The sequence below is a fragment of the Arvicanthis niloticus genome, chromosome 20 (genome assembly GCF_011762505.2).
Source record: "Arvicanthis niloticus isolate mArvNil1 chromosome 20, mArvNil1.pat.X, whole genome shotgun sequence".
Taxonomy (NCBI): domain Eukaryota; kingdom Metazoa; phylum Chordata; class Mammalia; order Rodentia; family Muridae; genus Arvicanthis; species Arvicanthis niloticus.
Genome location: NC_047677.1, coordinates 44,524,549 through 44,547,372, shown reverse-complemented (window position 1 = coordinate 44,547,372; position 22,824 = coordinate 44,524,549). Strand labels below are relative to the sequence as shown.

General features: G+C 46.5%; 1 protein-coding gene across 1 annotated transcript; it reads right to left on the bottom strand.

Moving 5' to 3' along the window:
* Positions 1-3,232: 3,232 nt before the first annotated feature.
* Glo1 (glyoxalase I) lies at positions 3,233-22,696 on the bottom strand. The gene is made up of 6 exons (XM_034524818.2): positions 22,518-22,696; positions 13,337-13,419; positions 9,987-10,127; positions 8,330-8,397; positions 7,267-7,356; positions 3,233-4,550 (listed from the first exon to the last, which is right to left on the bottom strand). The coding sequence occupies exons 1-6, from the start codon at positions 22,599-22,601 to the stop codon at positions 4,459-4,461; spliced, it is 558 nt and encodes a 185-aa protein (XP_034380709.1). The 5' UTR covers positions 22,602-22,696; the 3' UTR covers positions 3,233-4,458.
* Positions 22,697-22,824: the final 128 nt, after the last annotated feature.

Sequence of the window (22,824 nt, the reverse complement as noted above, 5' to 3'; positions counted from 1 at the left end):
GAGCCCAGAAAAAGATGCCAAATTTCAAAAAGGTTGTGAGCTACCTGACATGGTTGCTGGAAACTCAACTCAGGTCCTCTGCAAGAGCAACTGCTCTTAGTCCTGTCCTCAGCCCTAATGTGGATTTTGATGACACCTATGAGTTTCCTAATTTATTATAGCTCTAAAAGTCCTGGGCATTAGCATTTTAAAAATATTCTGTAATATGCTAACATCAGTAGGTCTCAATTTTGGAGAGGAGGGAGAGAGATTTGAGACAGGATTTCTCTATGTAGCCCCTTAGCTGTTCTGGAACTCGTTCTGTAGACCAGGCTGGCCTCGATCCACCTCTGCCCTCAGAGTGCTGGGATTGGAAGACATGAACCCCCACCACCTGGCCAGTAGGCCTCGGATTTATGCACTTGCTGTAGTTTCTCTCTCTCTCTCTCTCTTTTTTTTTTTTTTTTTTTTTTTTTTTAAGACAGGGTTTCTCTGTGTAGCCCTGGCTGTCCTGGAACTCACTCTGTAGACCAGGCTGGCCTCGAACTCAGAAATCCGCCTGCCTCTACCTCCCAAGTGCTGGGATTAAAGGTGTGCGCCACCATCGCTCGGTGCTGTAGTTTCTCTTAACTAGTGACTTGGTTGAACTGAGTCACCACTTCTTCATCAAAGTGCTGCCTAGTTAAGAAGCACAGCTAACTGTCACTTGCTGGCCATCCTCTGTCATCCAGGTTACTGATTCTTTGGTGTTACTTCTCAACTGTCCGTTACTAATGTGTTCCAATAGTTGCCTCGTATAAGCATACAATTTAACAAAACACTACATAAAACACTGCATAGAAGGGTTCCCAGAGGCAAACAGGTATGTAGCTGCTGATGAGAGGTGAAAAGTCCCCACTGTCCATCGTAGGAAACCATCGAAGTGAAGACCCTACTCTTTCATTGCCTTTGAAACGCTATCAGGCCCCATTCCACTTTGAAGAAACTAGAATCAGAAATCTGAAGACCAGTGGTTTCAGCAGGGCAGTACTGACCCCTAGGGGTTATTCTGGAATTGGGGGGGGGGGGGACATTTTCAGTTGGTCTTACTAGTGGTATTTAGTGGATGAGGAACAGGGACATTTGATATCCCAATATGGTTGGTGTGATGTCAAGTCCCAGAGCATTCATGTTGGCATTTAGTCTAGGCTCCACCCCCAGTTACCTGGCAACAGTCAGGTGTGCCTGACTCACTATAAAAGGGGCTGCTTGCCTCCTCCTGACTATCTTCTCTCCTCCGCTTGCTCCCTTCCCCTTGCTCCCCATTCCCTTCCCCCACCCCCACCCCCTCCCCCCCCCCCCCCCCCGTCATGGCCAGACTCTACTCCTCTACACTTTCTCCTCTCTCTCTCTCTCTCTCTCTCTCTCTCTCTCTCTCTCTCTCTCTCTCTCCTCCCTCAACTCCCCTCCTCATGCCTTGAATAAACTCTATTCTATACCTCTCCTATGACTGGTACCTCAGGGGGAAGAGATGCCTCAGCACCAGCCACAGAGGCACCCCCTCCACCTACACACCACATTGCGCCTCCTACAAACATATCCCTGGCTTCTCTCCTTTTATAAAACACAACAATTCATATAAGTATAAACCTGTTTGGTTTTTTTTTTTTTCATCTCAAAAAAGCAGAGCATGACTCCTCAGTTTGGAGTTTGAGATAGTTAATTTTCCTCTGAAGAGAACAGTGTAGAACAGGAGGTGGCCAGAGAAAAGGTTTACCTGAGAGAAACTTGACATGTATGACCTCAGCAGGCCATGGGTTACATCTGTGACACATCATGCTGAATGCAGCAGCCTCGGTAGGAAGGCAGTTCACCTGCATTTCAACCCCCACAAAACCTCCTTTTAGCATCGCCATCACCACACAAAGCCAGAAAACCCCAACCGGGAAATGGTCTGATAAGTAACCTTGTATGAAACTATTGGTCTTCCAGAATGTAAGAGGGGTTTGGCTGCAGAGACTTGAGGAGGGATTCCAGCCTGCTAGACAAGTGAGGAATCCCAGGTTACTGTCTTTCACTAGCCGTTGTTGATGGACACTCAGCACTCAGACTGGCCTTAGCCATCTTTGATCATATATATTACTGACCCAAAACCAGCAATGTCAAGTGACAGAATGAGCAAGCTGCAGACATGGGGAGTTCTTGCTGGCCAACTCCGCAGTGTGTGCGCTCAGCCCTTCCTGTGCTACCAATAGCATCTTGAGAACAAAGGTCTCTCCACAGCCACATGGTCAAGTTCTGCGTACTATTCCATGGGACAACTCTGGGGTCCTTCGACATTCCTATGACTAAGCCTACTCCCCAAAATTGTACTTGGACATGAGCTCTTTGCAAGGCAATTCAATTACGGTGGAGCCTACCGGAATGGGATGCAAGTTGCGGCAAACTTCCACCCCGTGAAGACACAGACAGTGCCTGTCAACCAATCAGGAGGACCCTTGCCAGATACTGTAAAGGCTGCTGCTTCATATGAGAAGAAATGTTCATATCATCTAGTCTATGCGATTTTTGTTACAACAACCTAATTACAAACAAATTATGGTCAAAATACTGCATCAGGAAGCCGCAAGTGATTCTTCCACCACTGGCTCTTTAAGTGACTTGCAGTAAGAGTCCCAGCTCACATGTGCACGTCTGCAGACTTCCGGTGACTGTGCCAGTAGAGGACTACTATCTCCCCCGAGCAGCAGCAAGGTCCCCAACCCCCAGTCCGTTCTTTCTACCATTTCCCAGGCAAGTGTATTTGCAAGTGCACTGTTGCAATTCCTGCCAAGGCCTGGTACGTTTTGTTTGTTTGTTTGTTTGTTTGTTTTTTCAGTGCATATCGGAGTGAACTTAAGGAGTGAGGATTATGTTTTGGCAAGACTCACCTAGCAAGTACTTCTCGCCCCTAGAAATATGCTTTAAATTGTCAGATAAATTGGTAGGTCCAGTATAAGAATACCATTTGGTGATTCTAGCACTGGATATTTGAAACTGGCCCTCCTAAATTCCTGTGACCCACCTTTTGATACCTGGCTCTTTCTCCTGAATGTACTTCATTCCCCAAATCTTTTCACTTGGCATTTTCTTTTCCACGCTTCTTCAACCATAGAAGCTACCTGACTTATTCTGTACAGACTCATGTGTATCCCTGGTTCACCACGAACTTACTTTTGAATCCTCCCAGGTCTCAAGACCAGCCTTTAACACAAAGGGACTTGCTACACAGAACTTTATATATTAAACAGCGTTAGCTTTATTTCAGCCTATGATGTGTTTAAACTGCTCACATAAATCTATTTCGTCCCGAGAAGACAGAAAGTGCCCATAGCTGAGTAATGCTTGGCATTGCCCATCCGAATCTTCCACAACAGCGGGCTGGAAACTTCAGATTGGGTTTTGTCCTCCAGTCTTTGAGTCTCCAAATCACCTGAGAATCCATCAATTGTCAGTCAGCAGGTTAGACCACAGAGCTAACTCCCGATGTCTGACTTAGCACTGAACGTAACTCATCCTATGTGATGACAAGCATCCTGAGGAGCATGGGGTGGGGGAGACTTCCTCCAAGTAATGTGGGGCTCACTCACAGGGGTCCCCTAGAGCAAAGGGGATTCAAGCCCAAGTGTGAGCAAAGAGCACAGGCCAGACTCACTGCAGGTTTCACAGTAGGGAAGGAGGCACTGTAGGCATAATCCAGCTACTGGAACCGATGACCTCACATGCCTTCAGACCAATCAGGTTGCCTCACATGTCCAGCTGTTTGCTTTCTCACATGGTAACTGCAGTGTTCATTCACATAAAGGATGCTACAGCATAGCCCCTTGTCTAATCCGATCCTCCTCCACATTCCCAGAAAAGTAAAGATAGTCCTTGAATTCTGAAAGTACTTTATACATACAAAAAAAAAAAATTAGTATTTCTGTGTCCTTGTCGGCAGGCATGATTCCGAATTGCTCTCAGGAATACCTTCTCTTTTATAAGATAAACACTATGCTGTTTGAAGTACTCGCCAAATCTCATTTCTGTTCACGGCTCTGTATTTCCCAGTATGGAAAGTTATTTCTGAGGAACTGAAACCCCAGAAGGTAACAGACCCCAAAAAGAAACATTTGAAACAAAAGTTTAAATGATGAATCAGAAACAGACTTGAGTAGTCTTTAAGAGACAGGCAGTAGCAGCTGTGGTCTCTAAAGGCAACTGTTCTAATTATTATCTTAAAGGTAAAGTCACACAACTTTGTCAAGGTCATAAGATAAATTGCTACTTGAAAATTAGGTTGGCTAAACAGAGGGGAGATTTTTCAAAACCCACTGAATCAGGACAATGAAAAGGATTTCAGAATGATTTGAGCTGGAGCAGACGCATCAGTCCCCAAGGCTTCCGGCACCTCAGCTCCTCAGCATCGTGAATCACGCTGTTTCTTGTCCCCACCATTCACGACACCTCAAAGGCACATTCTCATGGAATAATCTCTGCTATTTTGTTAGGATTCAGAATCTCAATCCAGTAGCCGTCAGGATCTTGAATGAATGCCAGACCTTTCATTTTCCCTGTATAAAGAAAACTTTTCATTACTAGAAAGGCACATTAAAAAAAAAATCAAACATGTTTTCATTACAATTTTAATTTGCACTTGAATAAAACACAATATTGATACCTTTCTCTCTAAAAGGTTTGTGTCACAGTAGCACGGTTATCCTGATGCCTAGAATGTGACCTTCCAGAACCTGGGAACAGCTCTATTAAGTACCAGGTCCTTGCTTCACTTTGAGGTCGCCATGTCACCAATCACAGAAATGATTTAGGAAGGAAGAGAAGACAGAGAGATGCTCAAGGGAGCAGGCAATGTGGCCTTTTCGCACAACCGAGACACCAGAGGCTTGGGTCACGCAAACCCTATTAAACACTATACTGGGGTACCCTAAGCCCTGTCAATCAGACTGTGGCTCCCGGGAATTGTCACCACAATGGAGTTGCTCACTTAGATGTATGGATGCGCCCTGAGAGATTGATTTATCTGGGGACTAAGATGCTGACCTCATTTGACTCTAGCGTCTGCCTCCTGACCCCAAGGTCCAGGAATACAGATAAGGGCAAAAAAGAGAGAGAAACAGAGCTAAGCAATCTCCAGGATGATGGCCGAGGAGGACGGGTGAGCACGGCTTGCTGACTTAACCTGATCCACGGAGAGGATAGTTTAGAGTCAGAACACGAGCTCTGAGCGAGAATAAACAGGATGTTTGCCTCTCCCCAAGGCAATCAACACCAGCCTGCACACTGGGAGGGGCTCCACTATTGATTCCCAGAAGCCCTCAAGAGAGAAAGGGGTGGGGGTGGGGTGCTGCTGTAGTGTTTGTCTAATGAAGAAGCCAGAAAGAATCAGCCTGCTAACTTCAGGCCTCTCCCTCACACACAAGCAGACTTGTCTCCTACTACCTGCTTTGCCCTGAGGGTGTAAAAGCCTCCGGAGAGAAGAGCTGTCATTTCCAGTAGGCAGGAAACCCCGCCCAGGGCTCATCCAGCCTGTCTTCCTGAGATCATTGGGATCCTTGGGGACTATTCTCTTCTGCCGGTCATGTGGCCTGATGGATTACAGCAGCTTACAGTTGTTGGAAAAAATAGCTCAGAGGCAAAACTAACACAATCCAAGAACATAATTAAATATATATTTGCGCCTAATTACATATTTAAAATAAAACCAAACAATGGATTATTTACTTGAATTAACTATGAAAATATTAGGACAATGGACAAAGAGCTATTAAAATATATAGACATGATGAGCACTGTGAAGTATTATCAGTTTTAACCAAGACCAAGAAAACATTAGGGAGCCACGGGATGGAAACGGTAGCACCGACTGTACAAATCAGGGAGCCCAGGCTTCGGTGAAAGACTCTGCCTAGTTAAATACAGAGTACTAGGGGGAGGCCTGCACATGTGCATACACATCACACAGACACCACCAAGAAGAAAACCCAGAATAGATACATTTAAGGGGAAAAGTTAGTAACCGGTAAACCAAGGATCTCCAGAAAAACCACTATAACGTACAAAGGAGTATCAGTCATCCTGAGGGCAGATTTATCAAGGACGTGGTGTTTTCAAGAGTGAGGGAAAATGAGACTGGGGTTCTCAGCAGAACACATCTATCTGTGCCTGGTTCTCAGTCATCAGAAATCAATCCTCACAAAACTTTGGAGTCCGGGTGGAGATGTGAAAGACGCTTCAAGAGAGAAACGGAGAAAAGGAGGCTCAAAGTACCGTACTATATTATCTTTGAGAAAAATACATGAGGACCAAAGAAAAAAGAGACGATAAATAGGAAACCAGGCCAGGTAACAGCAGCCGATGTGAGCAGAGGGCAGATCGTTTCCTCACCGAGAAGATCCCACAGGGAATGATTCACTTCAAACAATTGTATTGAAAGGTTTCATTTATTTCTCTCTGGGTTTCTGTGTGTGTGTGGTTGGTTGGTGGGGTTGGGTTTTTTTGTTTTTTTTTTTTTTTGTTTTTTTTGTTTTTTTTTTTTTTGGTGCTGGGGACTGACCCCATGACCCCAGTGCATGCTAGGCACTGGCTTGGCCAGTGATCCACTTAACTGCTTTAGCTGGTGAGCTGTCTCAGACTGAAACAGTAACTGAGTGCGGTGGTGCACAATAAAAATACAAGCAAGGCTGAAACTGACATTCCAAGTTCAGAGGCAGCCTGGGCCACACAGCAAGAACCTACTTCCAAAGTTAAAAATAAACTAAAAAACAAAACAGCAACAACAACAAAAAAACGGAGGTCAGAACAGATCTAAGTATAATAATACTGATACATATAAATATTACAGTATTCAGATATGTGCTACTTCAAGACACATACCAAGACATAAACATATATAACAGTATAAAAGAAAGAAAAATACCAGTTATTCACTAAAGTAACCTGGCAAAAGTTATATTAATCACAAAATACACTTCAAAGGATTCATTTAGGAGTAACTAGTTATACCCTGACATTCTGAAATCTGGAAGCCAGTGAGATAAAGCGGGGGCTAGGAAAGGGGGTGGTGGGGATCTCATTGCTCTCTGCATCCTGTGTCTAGTCCCTGGTGAAGCTGCACAATGTGCTCTTTCCATTCTCTAAGGAGAGCTACGTTTGCTCCTAGGCCTGCTGGAAAGAGCTTCCTGTGACTGCCACCCAGTCAGCACTATCCCAGCAGCCATGTAGACCTGTTAGCCAATCTTAGCTGTGCACTCTGTGAGAAGGCTCACTCACCGTCCTCCGGCTTCTTCACAAACTTGACACCCAGTTCTTCAAATCTCTTACAGGCACCGTAGACATCAGGAACGGCGATGCCAATGTGACCTGTGGTGATGGCATCCCCCAAAAAACACAGAGCACAGGAAGAGATGTCGTAAAGATGTCTCAAGTGGCTTCCTGATCTTACTTCAAAACCCAAGGCCCTTGATAACAGATTTAACTGCTTCAAAATCTACATATTTAAGAACCAACTGCTGTCTGACTAGCTGGTTATAGTGAAATAGTTGTTCAGAATTGTTATTTTAAATAAATCAGTACTGGCTAATGTGTAGTTCACCCTGTTTAGAATAATCTATAACAAAAAGGTCATTCATTCATGTTTAATGGGTTGACAGCTGGCATTCACTACATTACCCAACTGAAGCTTTTACTGTGCCATCTTGACAGGATGCATGTTGTAGATGTATTTTGTGTGTAACTAGTATTTTGTCTATGTGTATGTATATGCACTATGTGTGTACTGATGTCTGATGGGGTCAGAAGAGGCCGTCAGATTCCATTGAACTAGAATTACCGATGGTTGTGAACCACAGTGTGGGTGCTGGGAACCAAGCCCGGGTCTGCTACAAGAACAGCAAGTGTTCTTAACCACCAGACTACCTCTTCTGCCCCTTGACAAGACACTATCAGAAAATGACTAACCACAGTTCCCATTGTTTTTAACTAACACTCTCTGAGAGGGAGATGGAGGGACAGTCTAGTGTCAGAATGCCTTCCCAGCATGTACAAGCCCATGGGCTCTAACCCTAGCCCTACAATAAGGTTTCCTGGAAACATAATACCATGGCTTTACATGGCTTTTTCGTGTATAATAGTACGCAAAAGTAAACACAGTATTTGGACTAACACAGACATAGCTGCTAAATAAGATTGGCAAGAAATAAAAAGATCCATATCCCTAATAAGTTATACTTGAAAATTAGGCCATTCATATCTAAAGTGCTCTGTATCCGTAAATATGTACACCATGCAAACTCTCTGGCATGCACAAACATCCCATACAATGAGGCGGACGTACCAAATCCTCGAGGGTCTGAGTTGCCATTGTGGTAACTCTGGGTCTTGTCATCTTCAGTGCCCCAGTTGCTACAGAGGAAAGGAGAACAACCATGAAGGCTGGCGTACTCGGGCAACTGGAGGGAGCCAGAGGCAACCTAGTATACACACCCCAGCCTTTTAAATGTATTTAACTTTTTGTGCTCTCCAGTCTAAAGTAATTTTGGCTCATTTATTAATTATAAGTTATTAATATTTTAATAACCATAACCAATCTGTACTGATTAATAATTGATAGTGATAAACGATAATAATATAATAATAATTTGATTAATTGATTTAAAACTTCGTGTGAATTTCCAGAGAGGAAGACCCATCATCAAAGTGATAACGCCTTCCAACTGTCCTGCATCTACTGCTGATAACAGACTCCACTTGTTGGCCTTCTGCCATGGACTTAGTAGCAGTGCTGCTCCAGGGAGCTCAGGCTGTGGACCCCGGCTTAGGACGGCCGACGCAGCCCGCTTTGTGGATGGAGCTGGGCTCTCTGCTTCTCCTGAGTTCAGGCAGCCACTGCTGGGACTAGCAGGCCCCTCCACGTAGGCCGGTCTAGTAGATCCCCTCTCCTACTGGATGCACATTCTAACAGTTCTGTTCTTTTAGAGAAAGAGCCCTGCCTACCTCACAGTTCTGACCTGTGGACAGCCCACGAAGGGGAGCATCTCTGGAGCGGTACTCGTATGTATGCTACTTTACTTCAGATACAGAGTTTTCACCTATAGACGGGGCAAGCTGGCCAAGAAGGTCCTAGCCAGGTTAAAAAGACGCTAAAACTCAGGCACCTGGACAAGAGCAAGAATGAAAGTCACAGCAGCTGTCATCTTCTACGTTCTAGATATGTCACCAAGTGTGAAGACAGCTCCAGGGACTAGATTCCAGTATTTATTTCCATTTTAGGTATGAGAAGGCCACTTAGGCAAGTCTTTCTGAATCAAGGGATACACACTAACATGGGCACACTGCAACAGAGGCTCTTTTGGTAGTCCCTAAAAACAAAAACAAACAAAACCAACCAAAAACCCACCAATGTAGTGAAATTAAAAGAAATGGGGGATCCTTAATTCTGTATCTTTAAATGTTGAGGTTATAAAAAATACCTTAAAATCTGAATGTTAGTTATTATAAAATGATGTGCTGGCTCTTTAAAAGGAACATATTCTATAATATTTCTGGATCAAAAAGATAGCAAAATAGTAAGAGGACAAAAATGTGAATATCAGAAGATTTCAGAAGAATTTTTTACTTTATGAAATTAATAAGCTATAATTTGGCAAATATATTGCCATTTGGGGTCTTCTTCTCTAAAAGGAAAATGTTTTCTTTGTCTTACTGATAGCATAAGACCCAGATATCCACACTTAAATATATTGAAAATTGCCAGGAGGTAGTGCACGCCTTTAATCCCAGAACTTGGGAGACAGAGGTAGGAAGATCTCTGAGTTCGAGGCCAGCCTGGTCTACAGAGTGAGTTCCAGGACAGCCAGGGCTACACAGAGAAACCCTGTCTCCAACAACCTACATAAACAAATTGACTGATTTAGACTGGTAAGCACAAAAAAATTATTTAAAACACCTTTGCAAAGCTAGGCTCCGTAAAGAGACAAAGATGCGTTACGCACAGTGTGAGCTCAAGGGTAGATTTTCTGGAGAATGTCCATGCTGTCCTCTCAGGCTTGTCCTTGGGGATATCGTTCTTATCCTCGTAAGCTAAGAAATAGAGCGAGAACTTCATAGAAGGAAAGTCAATCTTCTGTAGGAGCCTGGAATTAGAAGAAAAGCAAGGGTCATTTAAGGTAGCCCAGGCCGACTCATACTGAGCTCAGCATAATATGCAAGCTCTACTAGGTATAAGGACCACATATAAAATAGTACCTTAGTGAGAAGAGCATGGGCCAAAGCCAAGGGGGAACCTCCTTTTCAGCTCCATCTGTCAGCGCTTACCATGTAAGCATTAGCCTGAGTTCGAGCCCTAGCACCCATGTGGAAAGCCAAGCATGACGGCCTGTGCTTGAAAGAGCAGCCTTGGGGAGACTGAGCCAGACACAGCCCTGGGGTTTGCCGGCCATCAAGCTTAGCAGGAACCAGTGAGGGAGCCTGTCTCAAAAGCCAAAGTGCTCAATTCCCAAGCGTGCAGGCACGCGTGATAAAATAAAACCAAAGGTTCTAAGTAGAGAGCAGAGGAAGCCTTGAGGGCCAAGTGTATGACGTCTTAAGGGAATGTGTATTTCTGACATGGCCATATCTGTCAAGGATCAATGCTCAGAGCCATGGGAAGAGCAAGCCCCCAACACACCCCTAGGCTCAGAGGGACAGCAAAGCCCTCCTCTAGTCCAAACGATAAGTTAACAGTTAACAGTGTATACAGGTATGTGTATTTACAAACTGTAGGCGCATATGTGCAAGAGCTGTCAACTGCAGCTTCCTCCCCAAGAGCGCTTACTGCCTGAGACTGCTAGCCTACAAATGCCTCCTCCAGAGGGTAGCCCACCCTTTTACTGACATAACAAACACACCAAGGCTCCAGGTTGCTGCTGTGGTGGCTAGCACTCCCATCACTGCTCACAAACCACCAGACCCCAGCTTTTCTGTGCCCAGGGATCTGGTTCTCCAGTGTCTGCTCTTAACTCACTCCCTTGCTGCCCCTGGTCAGGGTTCCAGTGCGGGACAGAGGTCTGTGACTCATTAATCTTTTTTAAATGTCTTGTGAGACATGACCCTACTGTGTAGCCAAGGATAGGCTGAACTCACTAGATAGCGCCAACTCATGGCATGCTTCCAAGTGCTGGGATTCCATGGGTAACCCATCAGCTCTCGGTTATTCAAGTTTAACAAACAGGGAAGGTATCCTAAAGCTTTGTTTCAATGAACAACACAGTACCTTTCCCTGTCACTTTCAGCTAAACACATCTAATGAACTCTTCGAAACCCACCAGGAAAGCAAACAGGGTGACAGGAGAGAAGGGCGGCCAGGTGAGACTCATGGAAAACGTGAATGTCAACAACACGGGGTTAAAGCCTCAGACACTGCAGAAAGGTGAGAGAGAGAATTAAGACCGTGAAAAGGTCACGGGACATGGAAAGGGCCTCTGGGAGAAGCTTCAACACGGCCGAGCAGGTGAAGCAGGGGAGAGGAAGGAGGGGAGCTAAGCAAGCAAGACAACAAGCAGTCCGCAGCACCGTCTGTGCACATCTGATGCAGAGAAAGTGACACAGCACAAGCAAGGGGTTGGAGGGCAAGAGTCTTAGGGAGTGTCGCCGGGACAAGGGAGGCCAGGCAAGAAGAGGGGAAAAGTCCCAAGGCTTTCAGTATCTTTGTGTGTGTGAACCCATGGGGGTGTGCACGCAGAGGTAAGAGGCTGGCACAGGGTCCACTCAACTGCTGTCCACTGTCTTCCACTCACCTTTGACCTCAGAGACAGTGTCAGTGTGTGACCCTAGCTGACCTGGAACTGACAGACCAGTAGGCCAAGCTGGGCTCAACTCACTGAGGTCCGCCTGCCTCTGCCTACTGAGTACAAGGAAAAGTCTCAGAATCTTTGTCCCTCTGTCAACAGGGCTGCAGGTGCGCATGTCGGGGCAAGCACTTTACCAACTGAGCCATTCCCCTGCACCTAAAGCAGTGTTTGCAGAGTCCTGTCCAACCTTTTATCTACTTATCCTTGTTATCAATATGCCTGGACCACTAGATTTATGCACCAATTAACCACAAATAAATTTACTCCATAAAAGATCTAATACCTCAAACAGAACCACTGGGAAAACTATCTCTGCCTTACGAACGTACCAGCCTTAACAAGCAATCAGATGGAGCGGAAGGAAAGAGCAGCTTGCTTCCACTTCCGGCAGAGTAGCAATCTAGGTTAGGGTCAAGCTGCATGCACCCTAGCAGGGAGCCCAGTAATACACAAGGTAAAAGGTGCAGTCAAGTGCAAATGGAATCAACCCTGGGGTGACTGTGGGATGACTGTGGGGTCAGGAGACCAGCAACTTAGTTTCTTTGTGTGTAAAGGGTATGAGCTATGGGAAAGGGATCTGTTGCGAAGACCCAAGGGAATAACAGGCCTGGCGTCCGGCCCATAGGGGTGTCTGGTGGATTTGCTCTCACTCTGTCTTTCTGCCTGTTTATTTTTGTTTTTTTGAGATGAGGCCTCTCTGTGTAGTTAGCCCTGGCTGTCCTTGAACTCTCTGTAGACCATGATGGTCTCAAGCTCAAGAGATGTAACTGCCTCTGCCTCCAGAGTACCGGGATTAAAGCATGTGCCACCACAGCCCTGCCACCCTGCCTTTTAAATATGCTGTACACACATAGCAAATCACTTTTTCTGGGGCGGGGTGGCGAAGGGGGAACACAAGAAATTAAGCAGTCTGGGGAGAAGGAAGCCATTTTGCATTCTCCTTTATGTATTTTTTGAGTCTGGTCACATTTTCTGAGCGTACATAATACTTGACCTGTTCTCTTTAAGTTTGTGGAAGTAAATGAAAGGTGGAGAATTAAAGATTACTTCACTTAATTACTTATGTGTGTGTGTTACCAAAAGCCTCTCGCTATTTGAGGAAACAAACCAAATTACCAAGCATGTCTTGGTAAAGCTGAAGGAAAGCACACCCAGCGTGTATCACATGCTCGGAGGATCACAGACCCCAGTGCTACCTCCTTAGCAAGACAGAACGCAGCCTGTGAAGACGGAACCAGGGACTGGCTTTAAATACATCCACAGGCTCCCTAAATACTATGTCCCGACAGCCATGATTTCAGAAGCAGAGCATAAAGGGTCTGAACATATGAATGACTTATCTGGCCTGTTATTTCTGAGAGGAAGGGAGCGTCATCAAAGGGAGCGTCATCATGGCGCTACCATGGAGCTTAGGGGACAAGGCTGGGGTAGTCAGTTCTCTCCTTCCTCCACTGAGCCATCTTCTCTAACACCGCACTTTTCAACAGCAAGTTGCCAAGAAACACTTTACTTACGTCAGCCCAAGGACCCTCGTGTAAAAATCCAGGGACTTCTTAGGATCCTTAATTCTTAGCATCGTTTGCTGCAGTAGAAAATCCTAAGGAGAAACAGCAGTGTGTGGTAAGTGTTTTAACTTTCAACACTTATTAACCCTTATTAGTAGCTTTCACTATGCTTCCTGTTAACAGAGCAGCCCAGCGTCACTACACAAACAGAAAGCAAGCAGAGGAAAACCCATCTCCAGCACGCACCAATAGATCACACGCCCAAGCTCTCTGCCTAGTGTGGTCCAGTTGCAGGCTTCTGGGGTGGGTGGGCAGCTGAGAGCCAGTGAGTTACATACACTCCAGGAATGCCCTTAACTAACAGTGTTCGAGAAACCAGGCTTTCCTGCTTTTTAAGTCACTACGGCTTAGCAGGACCTTTGTGGTTGTTTTGGTTTGGGGGTCCTGAGGCAGTATCCCATACGGCCCACGCTGGCCTCAAACTTGCTGTTGTTACCAACTGGCCCTTGGACTCCCTGACCTTCCAGCTTTCACACAAGGGCTGAAGTTACGGGCATGAGCCACCAGCACCTGCTTCAGCGACAATTCTGAAGTGACTCCTACATCATCTATCCTCCGCTCCCCAGCGCCACAAAACAAAACAAAAAAGCCTCCTCTGCCCCACTGCACAGGGCTTTTAGTGACTATCTTCTAAATAAACTACCAACGAGTGTGTATTCCTCCTCTACTTTGATTTTGAGCAAGCAAACTACAACTTTACTTGGCATAACAAAGAATCCAACCTCTATAATTTTCTTGCCCCCGACAGAGTTTCATGCAGCCCGTCTCATGCAGCCCGACTAGTCCAGAACTCACTAAGCAAATCTGAGCTAGCCTTAAACCCAGGGATCAGCCTGACTGCTTCCCAAGTACTGGGATTAAAGGGGTGAGTGAGCATGCCAAACTCCTTAATATCTGACGAATGTTGCTGAACTATTTAGAAAGAAGTGGCCCCCTCTGCTCCCGTTCCTTCCACCCCTCCCGCCTCCACTTCACGGAATTCAGTGGCGAGAATCACATGACCTCTTCCCCTTTCCTTATCAAGAACTCTTTTAAAACTAGTCAGCCGGAGTGGACTGTGAGGTTGGATCCCAGTCAACGGGCAAAAGACAATCACCACCTGCCTTCATGTAAAAATTATGTGTGTTTCTGGCCCCGGGCTGCTTGTTAGTAATTGGGTCCTGGCTTATTTATTTATTTATTTATTTGGGAAGGGGTTCCCAAGACTTTATTTATTTATTTATTTATTTATTTATTTATGTATGTATTGTGGGTATCTTTGATGTTAGCATCCTGTCGAAACTCCACCCCACTGTTACCTGGCAACAGCTAGGTAGGCCTGGCCCACTATAAAAGGGGCTGCTTCCCCCTCCTCCCTCTCTTGAACTCTTGCTCTCTTGATCTCTCTGTCCCCTCATCCCTTCCCCCTTTCCTTCCCCCTCTCTCCACGTGCTCATGGCTGGCCTCTACTTTTCTCTCTCCCTCCCTCCCCCACCCCCTGCCTCTACTACCCACTTAACTCTCCTCCCCATGCCCTGAATAAACTCTATTCTATACTATACAGTTGAGTGGCTGGTCCCTCAGGGGGAAGGGATGCCTCGATATGGGCCTCCTTCCCAATACCTCACGACACACACATAGAACATATCCTCTATCTGTTTATCTTTTTATAAACACATCACCTGAGACATTATTTATTTATTTTATTGGAGAGGGGAATCCCGAGACAGGATTTCTCTGCATAGCCCTGGCTGTCCTGGAACTCACTCTGTAGACTAGGCTGGCCTAGATGTAAGAGATCTACCTGCCTCTGCCTCTGAATGCTGGGATTGTGCTACTACAGCCTGGGGGTTCTGGTGCACTCTCTGCCGAAAGAAATCTCCCGGAGAAGCTGCTCTCCCTCTGCTCCTTTGTGCCACCCTGAGGTTCTTTGTGTCCATCCATTTACTGGTAACTCTGTTAACTGGCAAGACCTTACAAGGAGGTCCTAGACTCCTAAAGAACCGAACAGCAAAAAGGCAGTCCCAACACCTTTGTGAAAACCTTCAGGCTAAAATTATGAGTCACACCTTGGTTAGGAGCTGATTTCTTTAGGTTCAGGAACCACCTATTTTTGAGTCAGGGTTGCAAGTAGTCCAGGCTAGCCTTAGAATTCACTCTGTACCCAAGGATGACCTTGAACTGCTGATACTCTGGACTCCACTCCCACATGCTGAGACATACCTCACCCATTCTGGTGACCAACCCCAAGCCTCATGCATGCTAGCCAACCGAGCTGCATCCCCAGCCCTGACACAAGAATATTAAGTATTTACATGTCCAAGTGTCGGCTCCATTTTGTAACTGAGAGGTTACAAAATCACATTAATCTCTAACCAGTGTAAGCTCAGGTTTTCTTTTACCACAGGCACCTCTTATCCCCATGGGGCTATTCTTCTATGCTTACAGACTCAACACAAAAGGCCTGGAGGCTCTGTTCACCCCTGTGCAGCTTCAGTGGTGAATACTGTTAACTTGACAGGATCCAGAAGCAGCATGAGGCAAGCCTCTGGGGACTCTGAGAGGGATTGTTTTACATTAGCTAGCCTCTGGGAACCTCTGACAGATTTAGGGACTTTCTTTTTGGTTTGTTTTTCAACACAGGGTTTCTCTGTCTATCCTGCCCTGGCTGTCCTGGAACTCACTCTGCGGACCAGGCTGGCCTCGAACTCACAGAGATCCACCCGCCTCTGCCTCCTGAGTGCTAGGTTTTAAGGCATAATTGAGTCCCATCCCTGTATCCCATGTCCTCACCCCAATTCTCCCTCCCCCAGTGCCAAACCCGGAGCTGAATCTTGATTAGATTGATCAAAGCAGGAATACCCACAATAAATGTAGGTGGCACCATTCCATGGGCGTGGGTCCTAGACTGCACAGAAAGAAGCAAGCTAGCTAAACATAAACATTCCTCACCCTGTGATTCCTGTCTGTGGCTGTGATGGGCAGCTGCCTCCAGCTTCTACCACGTCTCCACCATAACAGAGGATAATGTGAACAGAGAGCCAAAATAAGCCCCTTTCCCCCAAAGTTGCTTTTGTCGGGGTAACTCGTCACAGCTGTAAGAAAGTATGCAGCAGCTGCACAGCCTTCTCCCCCTCTAACTTACATCATATAAAATACAAACACATGCCAGGCAGTGATGGTTCATGCCTTAAATCCTAGTACAGGCAGGAGGATCTCTGAGTTCAAGTCCAGCCTGGTCTACAGAGTGAGTTCCAGGACAGCCAGGGCTACACAGAGAAACTCTATCAGGTTATGAAGAAGTCACCTAAAGAACACTTGAATTCATTGTTCAGAGGTGGCTTAAGACACCGAGATGAATGGCCAGCGTGGGACCTAGCCCCTTAAGGGAAATGGAAACTGACTGTTCTAAACATCCCAGGAGTCTGCTGACCCCCCCCGACCCCCCCCCCTCAGCAGAACAGCTTGTCCACAGCCTCCAGCTGTTCTAATGGTCAGAGGGCACACCTCCCCTGAAAAGAACACTGCCCACTGGGGTTCCTTTAGCCTACTAGACGCTCTCCCGCCCAACTAAAAGCACCCTATAAAACCCCAAACTTCCTTTTGGGGGTGCTGTATTCCCTTCTCCTGGGGACAGCCGGGCAATTCATCCCCTGAACAAAGCTTTGCCTTTGGGCCTCAGTGGCACTCTTGTGGTCTGGTTCTCTCATTAAGCCATATGGCATCAGGGCAGAAAGCAGCTGGCTCAAGGTTCCATGTTTCTGGACCCAGGTTGCCCTATCACATCCAGAGCTGCCTTCCCCTTTGACACTCAGGTAAGAAAGAGCCTCTCTGTCCAGGCACTGACCGCTTGGTTCTCTCTGAACACGGGTATAAAAACAAATCAAAGTCACTCTAGGACCACGGTAAATGAGGCAAAAGTCTCAGACTTTTTACGAAGCAGCAAGACCACTTTCCAATGCCAGATGCTGGTCTAAGCAGAAATTAAAACGAGATACTAAAACTACAAAAATAGCAAGCATCTCCCTGTCTCCCGGCCAATGCTGGTGCCTGCTGCTTCACTATCAATTACTGTGCTTGCGTGGGGAGGCCAAGTCCACAAAGAAGCTGATGTGTGCTCTTCGGACCACACTGAGGTAGCCTCAAAGGCTTTCCTGCAGGCCTTATCAGAGAAAGCCAGTCTCCCACACTGGGCTTGGTTATTAGTCAATGCACTACACAGGGGGCTGGGGGGGGGAAGGTGGCGCTGGAGGTATTGCACATAGAGCCAGCTCTAAACACCATCCAGATTATTTTATCAAACAAGAAGGGGTCGTGTTAGATCAGCCTTGGTTAGCTAGGTGGCCCAATCACACAAGACAACATCAGAAGGCAGAAGACCAGACCCAGCAGAGACGGTAAGGAGATGTGGTTGTAAATGTCACAGTAGGCTGGGGGCCTGGCTCAGAGATAGATCAGCACCGCCATTTTAGCCGCTGACAACCAGCAAGGAAACTCAACTGACGGCCCCGGAAGGGAAATGAGAACAGGTGATAACCAGAGCTGGAAGCAGATGCTTCTCTAGAGCCAATGAGGATCAAGCTCTGCCAGTCCCCTGCTTTTAAACCAGTGGGACTATTACACGGCTGTGAGGTCACACACAATAGCATGTCCTTGTATACACAGGTGTCCATACCGAGGCCAGAGGACCTCAGGTGCTGCTAGAAGCCGTCTACTCTGTTTTGGGAGGCAGAGTCCCTCATCTGGCCTGAGGCTTCCAGAGCAGGCCTGGCTGGCTGGCCAGAGAACTCCAGGGACCCACCTATCTCTGCCTCCTTACTTCTGAGCTCACAAATGCACACCATCATGCCTGGCTTCTTTTTTTTTTTTTTTCTTTTTTAAAACAAGGGAGTTGTGCTCAGATCTCCGAAGCCGCACCCAACATTATCCTCCCATGCAAATGGAGGAAAATATATAAGAGGAATTACTACTTATTTATTTTGGAGCTGGCCATGATATGGCTCTACAACTGTGACACTGAGGAAGCCATTACTTTCCCAACACCTCTGTTTCTGGTTGTCTTCATCCAAAAGGGTGAAGATAGTTAGTGTGAGGCTGAGCTAAGGTATACATTCCGTCACGTGTGAAGGAATTTAGCAGAATGCCTGGCCCAGAGCAAACCGCTTCATCTGCCTTGCTGTTACCCTTATAAAACACACCCAGAGGCCCCGTTACACTATTACTTTTGCTTCCCAAGTCTGCATTCCCCAGTCCAACCCCCTAAGCACAGCCCTGGGCTCCCATCCCCAGCCTAGGCTTCACAGCCAGATTATCAGAAAGCAGTCCAGCCCAAGAGAGCGTTAATCCCAAGGGGGAATGCCTCAGCCACTCCTTGTTAGCCCAAATGAGACAGGCTCTTGATAACCTGTCTTGCTTTTGGCCTCAATATTCTCCCGGACTCAATCATATCAAACCAAAGTGAACTGAAGAGGTTCTAATCCAAGCCCAGCCAAGCATGCTACTACTTCCTTGCCCGCTTAGCCTCCCTGGGAATCCTCCTTCCAGCCTTTCTAATGACCGCAACCTGGCTCAAGTCCTCCCCTGTTGGGAGCCGACTTTTAGCAGAGACTTTTAGCAGAAAGCGGCTAGAAAGCAGCTATCCACATGCTAGCCACGCCTCCAAGGCTTACGTCATATCCACTCGCCTACAAGGGGAGTGGCAAAAGAGTATAAATACCCCAAATTTCCCTTCAATAAAAGAGCCTTGATCAGAACCTCTGTCTTGTCTCCATTCTGTGCGTCTTTTCCCCTTATCCCCACTCTCTCTCTCTCTCTAGACCCTGACCTGAAGACCAGAGCGGCAATTTGAGCCGAGCAGTGGTGGCACACGCCTTTAATCCCAGCACTTGGGAGGCCAAGCCAGGCAGAGCAGAGCAGGTCGCAACATTTTTGTTATAGTAACTATTCAGGCATTGTTAAGTCTTTTGTCTCTAGCCAGGCAGAGCGGAGCAGGCTGCAACACTCCCCGCTTGAGCCCGGACTGCTCTCTGCTTCTTGAAGGCTTATTCATCTGCAATCTGGAGTGATAGTTCTTGAATCAAAATCCTAAATTTAAAAAAAAACAACAAATCACATGTGTTCGCTGTGCCCCTATTCAACACCATCTACATCACTGCTCTGTCACACTGGTTACTTCAATCGTTTCCTATGTCAAATGCTTATCACTTAGGAAAAAAGACATATGTTCTCCCAACAAATATATCTTTATTTCCATTACTTTTTTTTCTTTTTTGTCTTTCAAGACAGGGTTTCTCTGTGTAGCCCTGGCTGTCCTGGAACTCACTCTGTAGACCAGGCTGGCCTTGAACTCAGAAATACACCTGCCTCTGCCTCCCAAGCGCTGGGATTAAAGGCGTGCGCCACCACTGCCCGGCTTTATTTCCATTATATAGGTGTATAATATCTACTATAACTCTAGCCTAGGGATGTGTCTCAGTGTCAGAGCATATATGTGCAAGTCCAAAGTTCTGGGTTCAGCATACACACACACTCCGAACTCAACAAGTAGGAATCTTTATAGGATGAGCAAAACAAATAAATATTACAAGAGTTTTCAAAATTAAGATAACCCCAATGGCTGTTTTATGCTCCCACCCTGTCTTAGTTAGGGTTTTGGTTTTACTGCTGTGAACAGACACCATGACCTCGGCAACTCTTATAAATGCAATCGGGGCTGGCTTACAATTACTCAGAGGCTCAGTCCATTATCATCATGGCAGGAAGCATGGAAGCCTGCAGGCAGACATGGTGCAGAAGGAGATAAGAGGCCTCCCTACATCTTGATCCAAAGGCAGGGGCTCCTCTCTGGGCAAGTCACTCAAGAACCTGCGTCTAAGTCTCCGTATTTGTAAAATGGAGACAATTCTTTCCTCATAGAGCTGTCACAAATGAACTTAAAACATTGATCCAGGGCCTAGCACACTTCACACACACCAGGTATTATATAATTCGCTTTACATCTCCGAATGGTATGTCCATCTGCCAAAAATGACTAATCTCAAAGGAGAACTCCAAATTCAGAGAAATTTGAGAATGTGGAAGCTAAATCAAAGTCCAAGAAAAGTGCACTTCATGTATTTTTAAAGATCTCCTGAGATTTCTAGTTCATTCATTCAGTCGATTCTGTTTGTTTGTTTTAAGATTTATTTATTTGATGTGACTACACTGTTACTCTTCTCTCCAGACACGCCAGAAGAGGGCATCAGATACCATTACAGATGGCTGTGAGCCACCATGTGGTTGCTGGGAATTGAACTCCGGGCCTCTGACAGAGCAGTCAGTGCTCTGAACCACTGAGCCGTCTCTCCAGTCCAGTTTGTTACTTTTGTTGCTTTTGTTTGGTTAGTTGGTTTTTGTTAGGGATTGAATTCAAACAGGCTCTCTACCACACCACATCCCCTGGCCTAAAGTCTTCTTGTTTGAATAGCTTGTTACCTAAATCCCCAGTTACCTCAGAAGTCAACTGAGGCAGGCGGATTTCTGAGTTCAAGGCCAGCCTGGTCAACAGAGTGAGTTCCAGGACAGCCAGGGCTACACAGAGAAACCCTGTCTCGAAAACACACACACACACACACACACACACACACACACAAAGAACAAAAAAAGTTTTAATCCTTTAATCTCAGCGTCTGGAAAACAGGCAGTTTGATCTCTGTAAGTTTGGGGCCAGCCTGATCTATACAGCAAGTTCTTGTACAGGCAAAGCCACATAGTGAGACCCTGTCTAAACAAGAAAGTGTGTGTGTGTGTGTGTGTGTGTGTGTGTGTGAGAGAGAGAGAGAGAGAGAGAAAGAGAAAGAGAAGGATGGATTGATAGATGGATGGATACATCAGTACATAAAATTTTCAATAATGTAGGAAACTAATTTACATGAAACGAACCAATTTATAGTGTATAAAATAACTAGGAGATCAACGATATGGCTTAGCTGCCAAACTTCCCAACACCAACAAATATGGTAAGTTGTCCACAGATCTCCACATGTGTACACATGAGCATGCGCACGCGCGTGCGCACAAACAAAAAAAAGTTAAAAAATTAAATGCATACTAAGGTATGTGTGTATAGAATGAATGGGGAGAAGTAAGTGTGTGTGTGTGTGTGTGTGTGTGTGTTCATTCTTTCCTTCCTGCCTTAGCTTAGTAGTGACTAAGATCTTCCCTAAGTACACACCTGGTGCTAGTCAAAAGCTTTGGCAATTAGTGTGTCTGACTCTCGTTTGCCCTTAAGGTAAAAAACAAGCAGGGACCAAAGTCCTTCGCCATCTCTCTGCCCCTCCTAGAGGTCTGCATAAAGTCCACATTCAGTCTTCAAGGAATTTATAAATGATGCGGCGCCTAAATGAATATATGCAAAGGCGTTTACTGACACCGATGACTACAGAGGAATAAATGCCTCGTCAGCCACCACGTCTAACTTTCAGCCACGCAGCGGCAGGGACCACACCTGAATGAGTCTTGCCTACTGGAAGTACAGCCGCGTTAAGTGAAAGCTTTTCAACGCCATAGGTTAAGCCCCTGACTGGTTGTAACTGCAAAACGAAAGGGTCAGAAGAAGAGTATCTAAGATCCCCTTCAAGTCCAAGTCCTATTACCTGTAATCTCTCCAGGGACTCGTGGTGGACAGAAGTGTGGACTTGAGCAACAGCCAAGCAAAGGCAGTTAAATTCGTGCAACCGCTGTACTTTGAAGGAGTAAACGCTGGCGGCAAAGCGACTACGAAAATGAGTGCGGCTGAGAGGGACGAGTTATTATAGAGGGGCCCCTTTATCTATGCAAGTTCTGAAAGTGGCCCTCTAAAGGGCCATGGCGCCTGACCGAGGACAACTACACCCATAGACACGGAATCTGGCCCTGAGTCGCCCTGGCTTCAAGACACCATGCCAAAAATAAACAAATTAACGCACACTGGGGGTTACAGGTTTTGAAATAACTTTCTAAAGAGGGGGATCCCTCCGCACTGTCTCCCCCCACTGGCCTCTATTGCCCTCTTCCCAGCTCACTCCACTGCGCCTTCAGTGCAAGCAGCGGCCGGACCCGCTTGGGATTCGGCCAGGCAGGGCCAGAGCCCCAGGTCCGCTCCAGCCGCCGAGAAGGAGGCCCTGTCACCCACCTTGGTGCTGGGGTCCGGGTCGGAGCAGCAGCTGAGGGCAGTCTCATCAGTGAGGCCACTGGACGCGGGCTGTGGCTCTGCCATGGCCGCCCTGGAGAACACCAACCACTCCTGGTAGCAAACAAGCCGGCAAGCCACACGCTCCACAAGGACCGTGGACCGCCTTTGCAGTCGCCTGAGGGACAGGTCAAGGGGCGGGCGGGAGCGGCTCCCAGCCAATCACGGTGCTGTGGCTCTCTGCTGATTGGATTCCAGTGCGGGTTCAGCATAGCGAAACTACAATTCCCGGAATGCCACTGTGCACAAT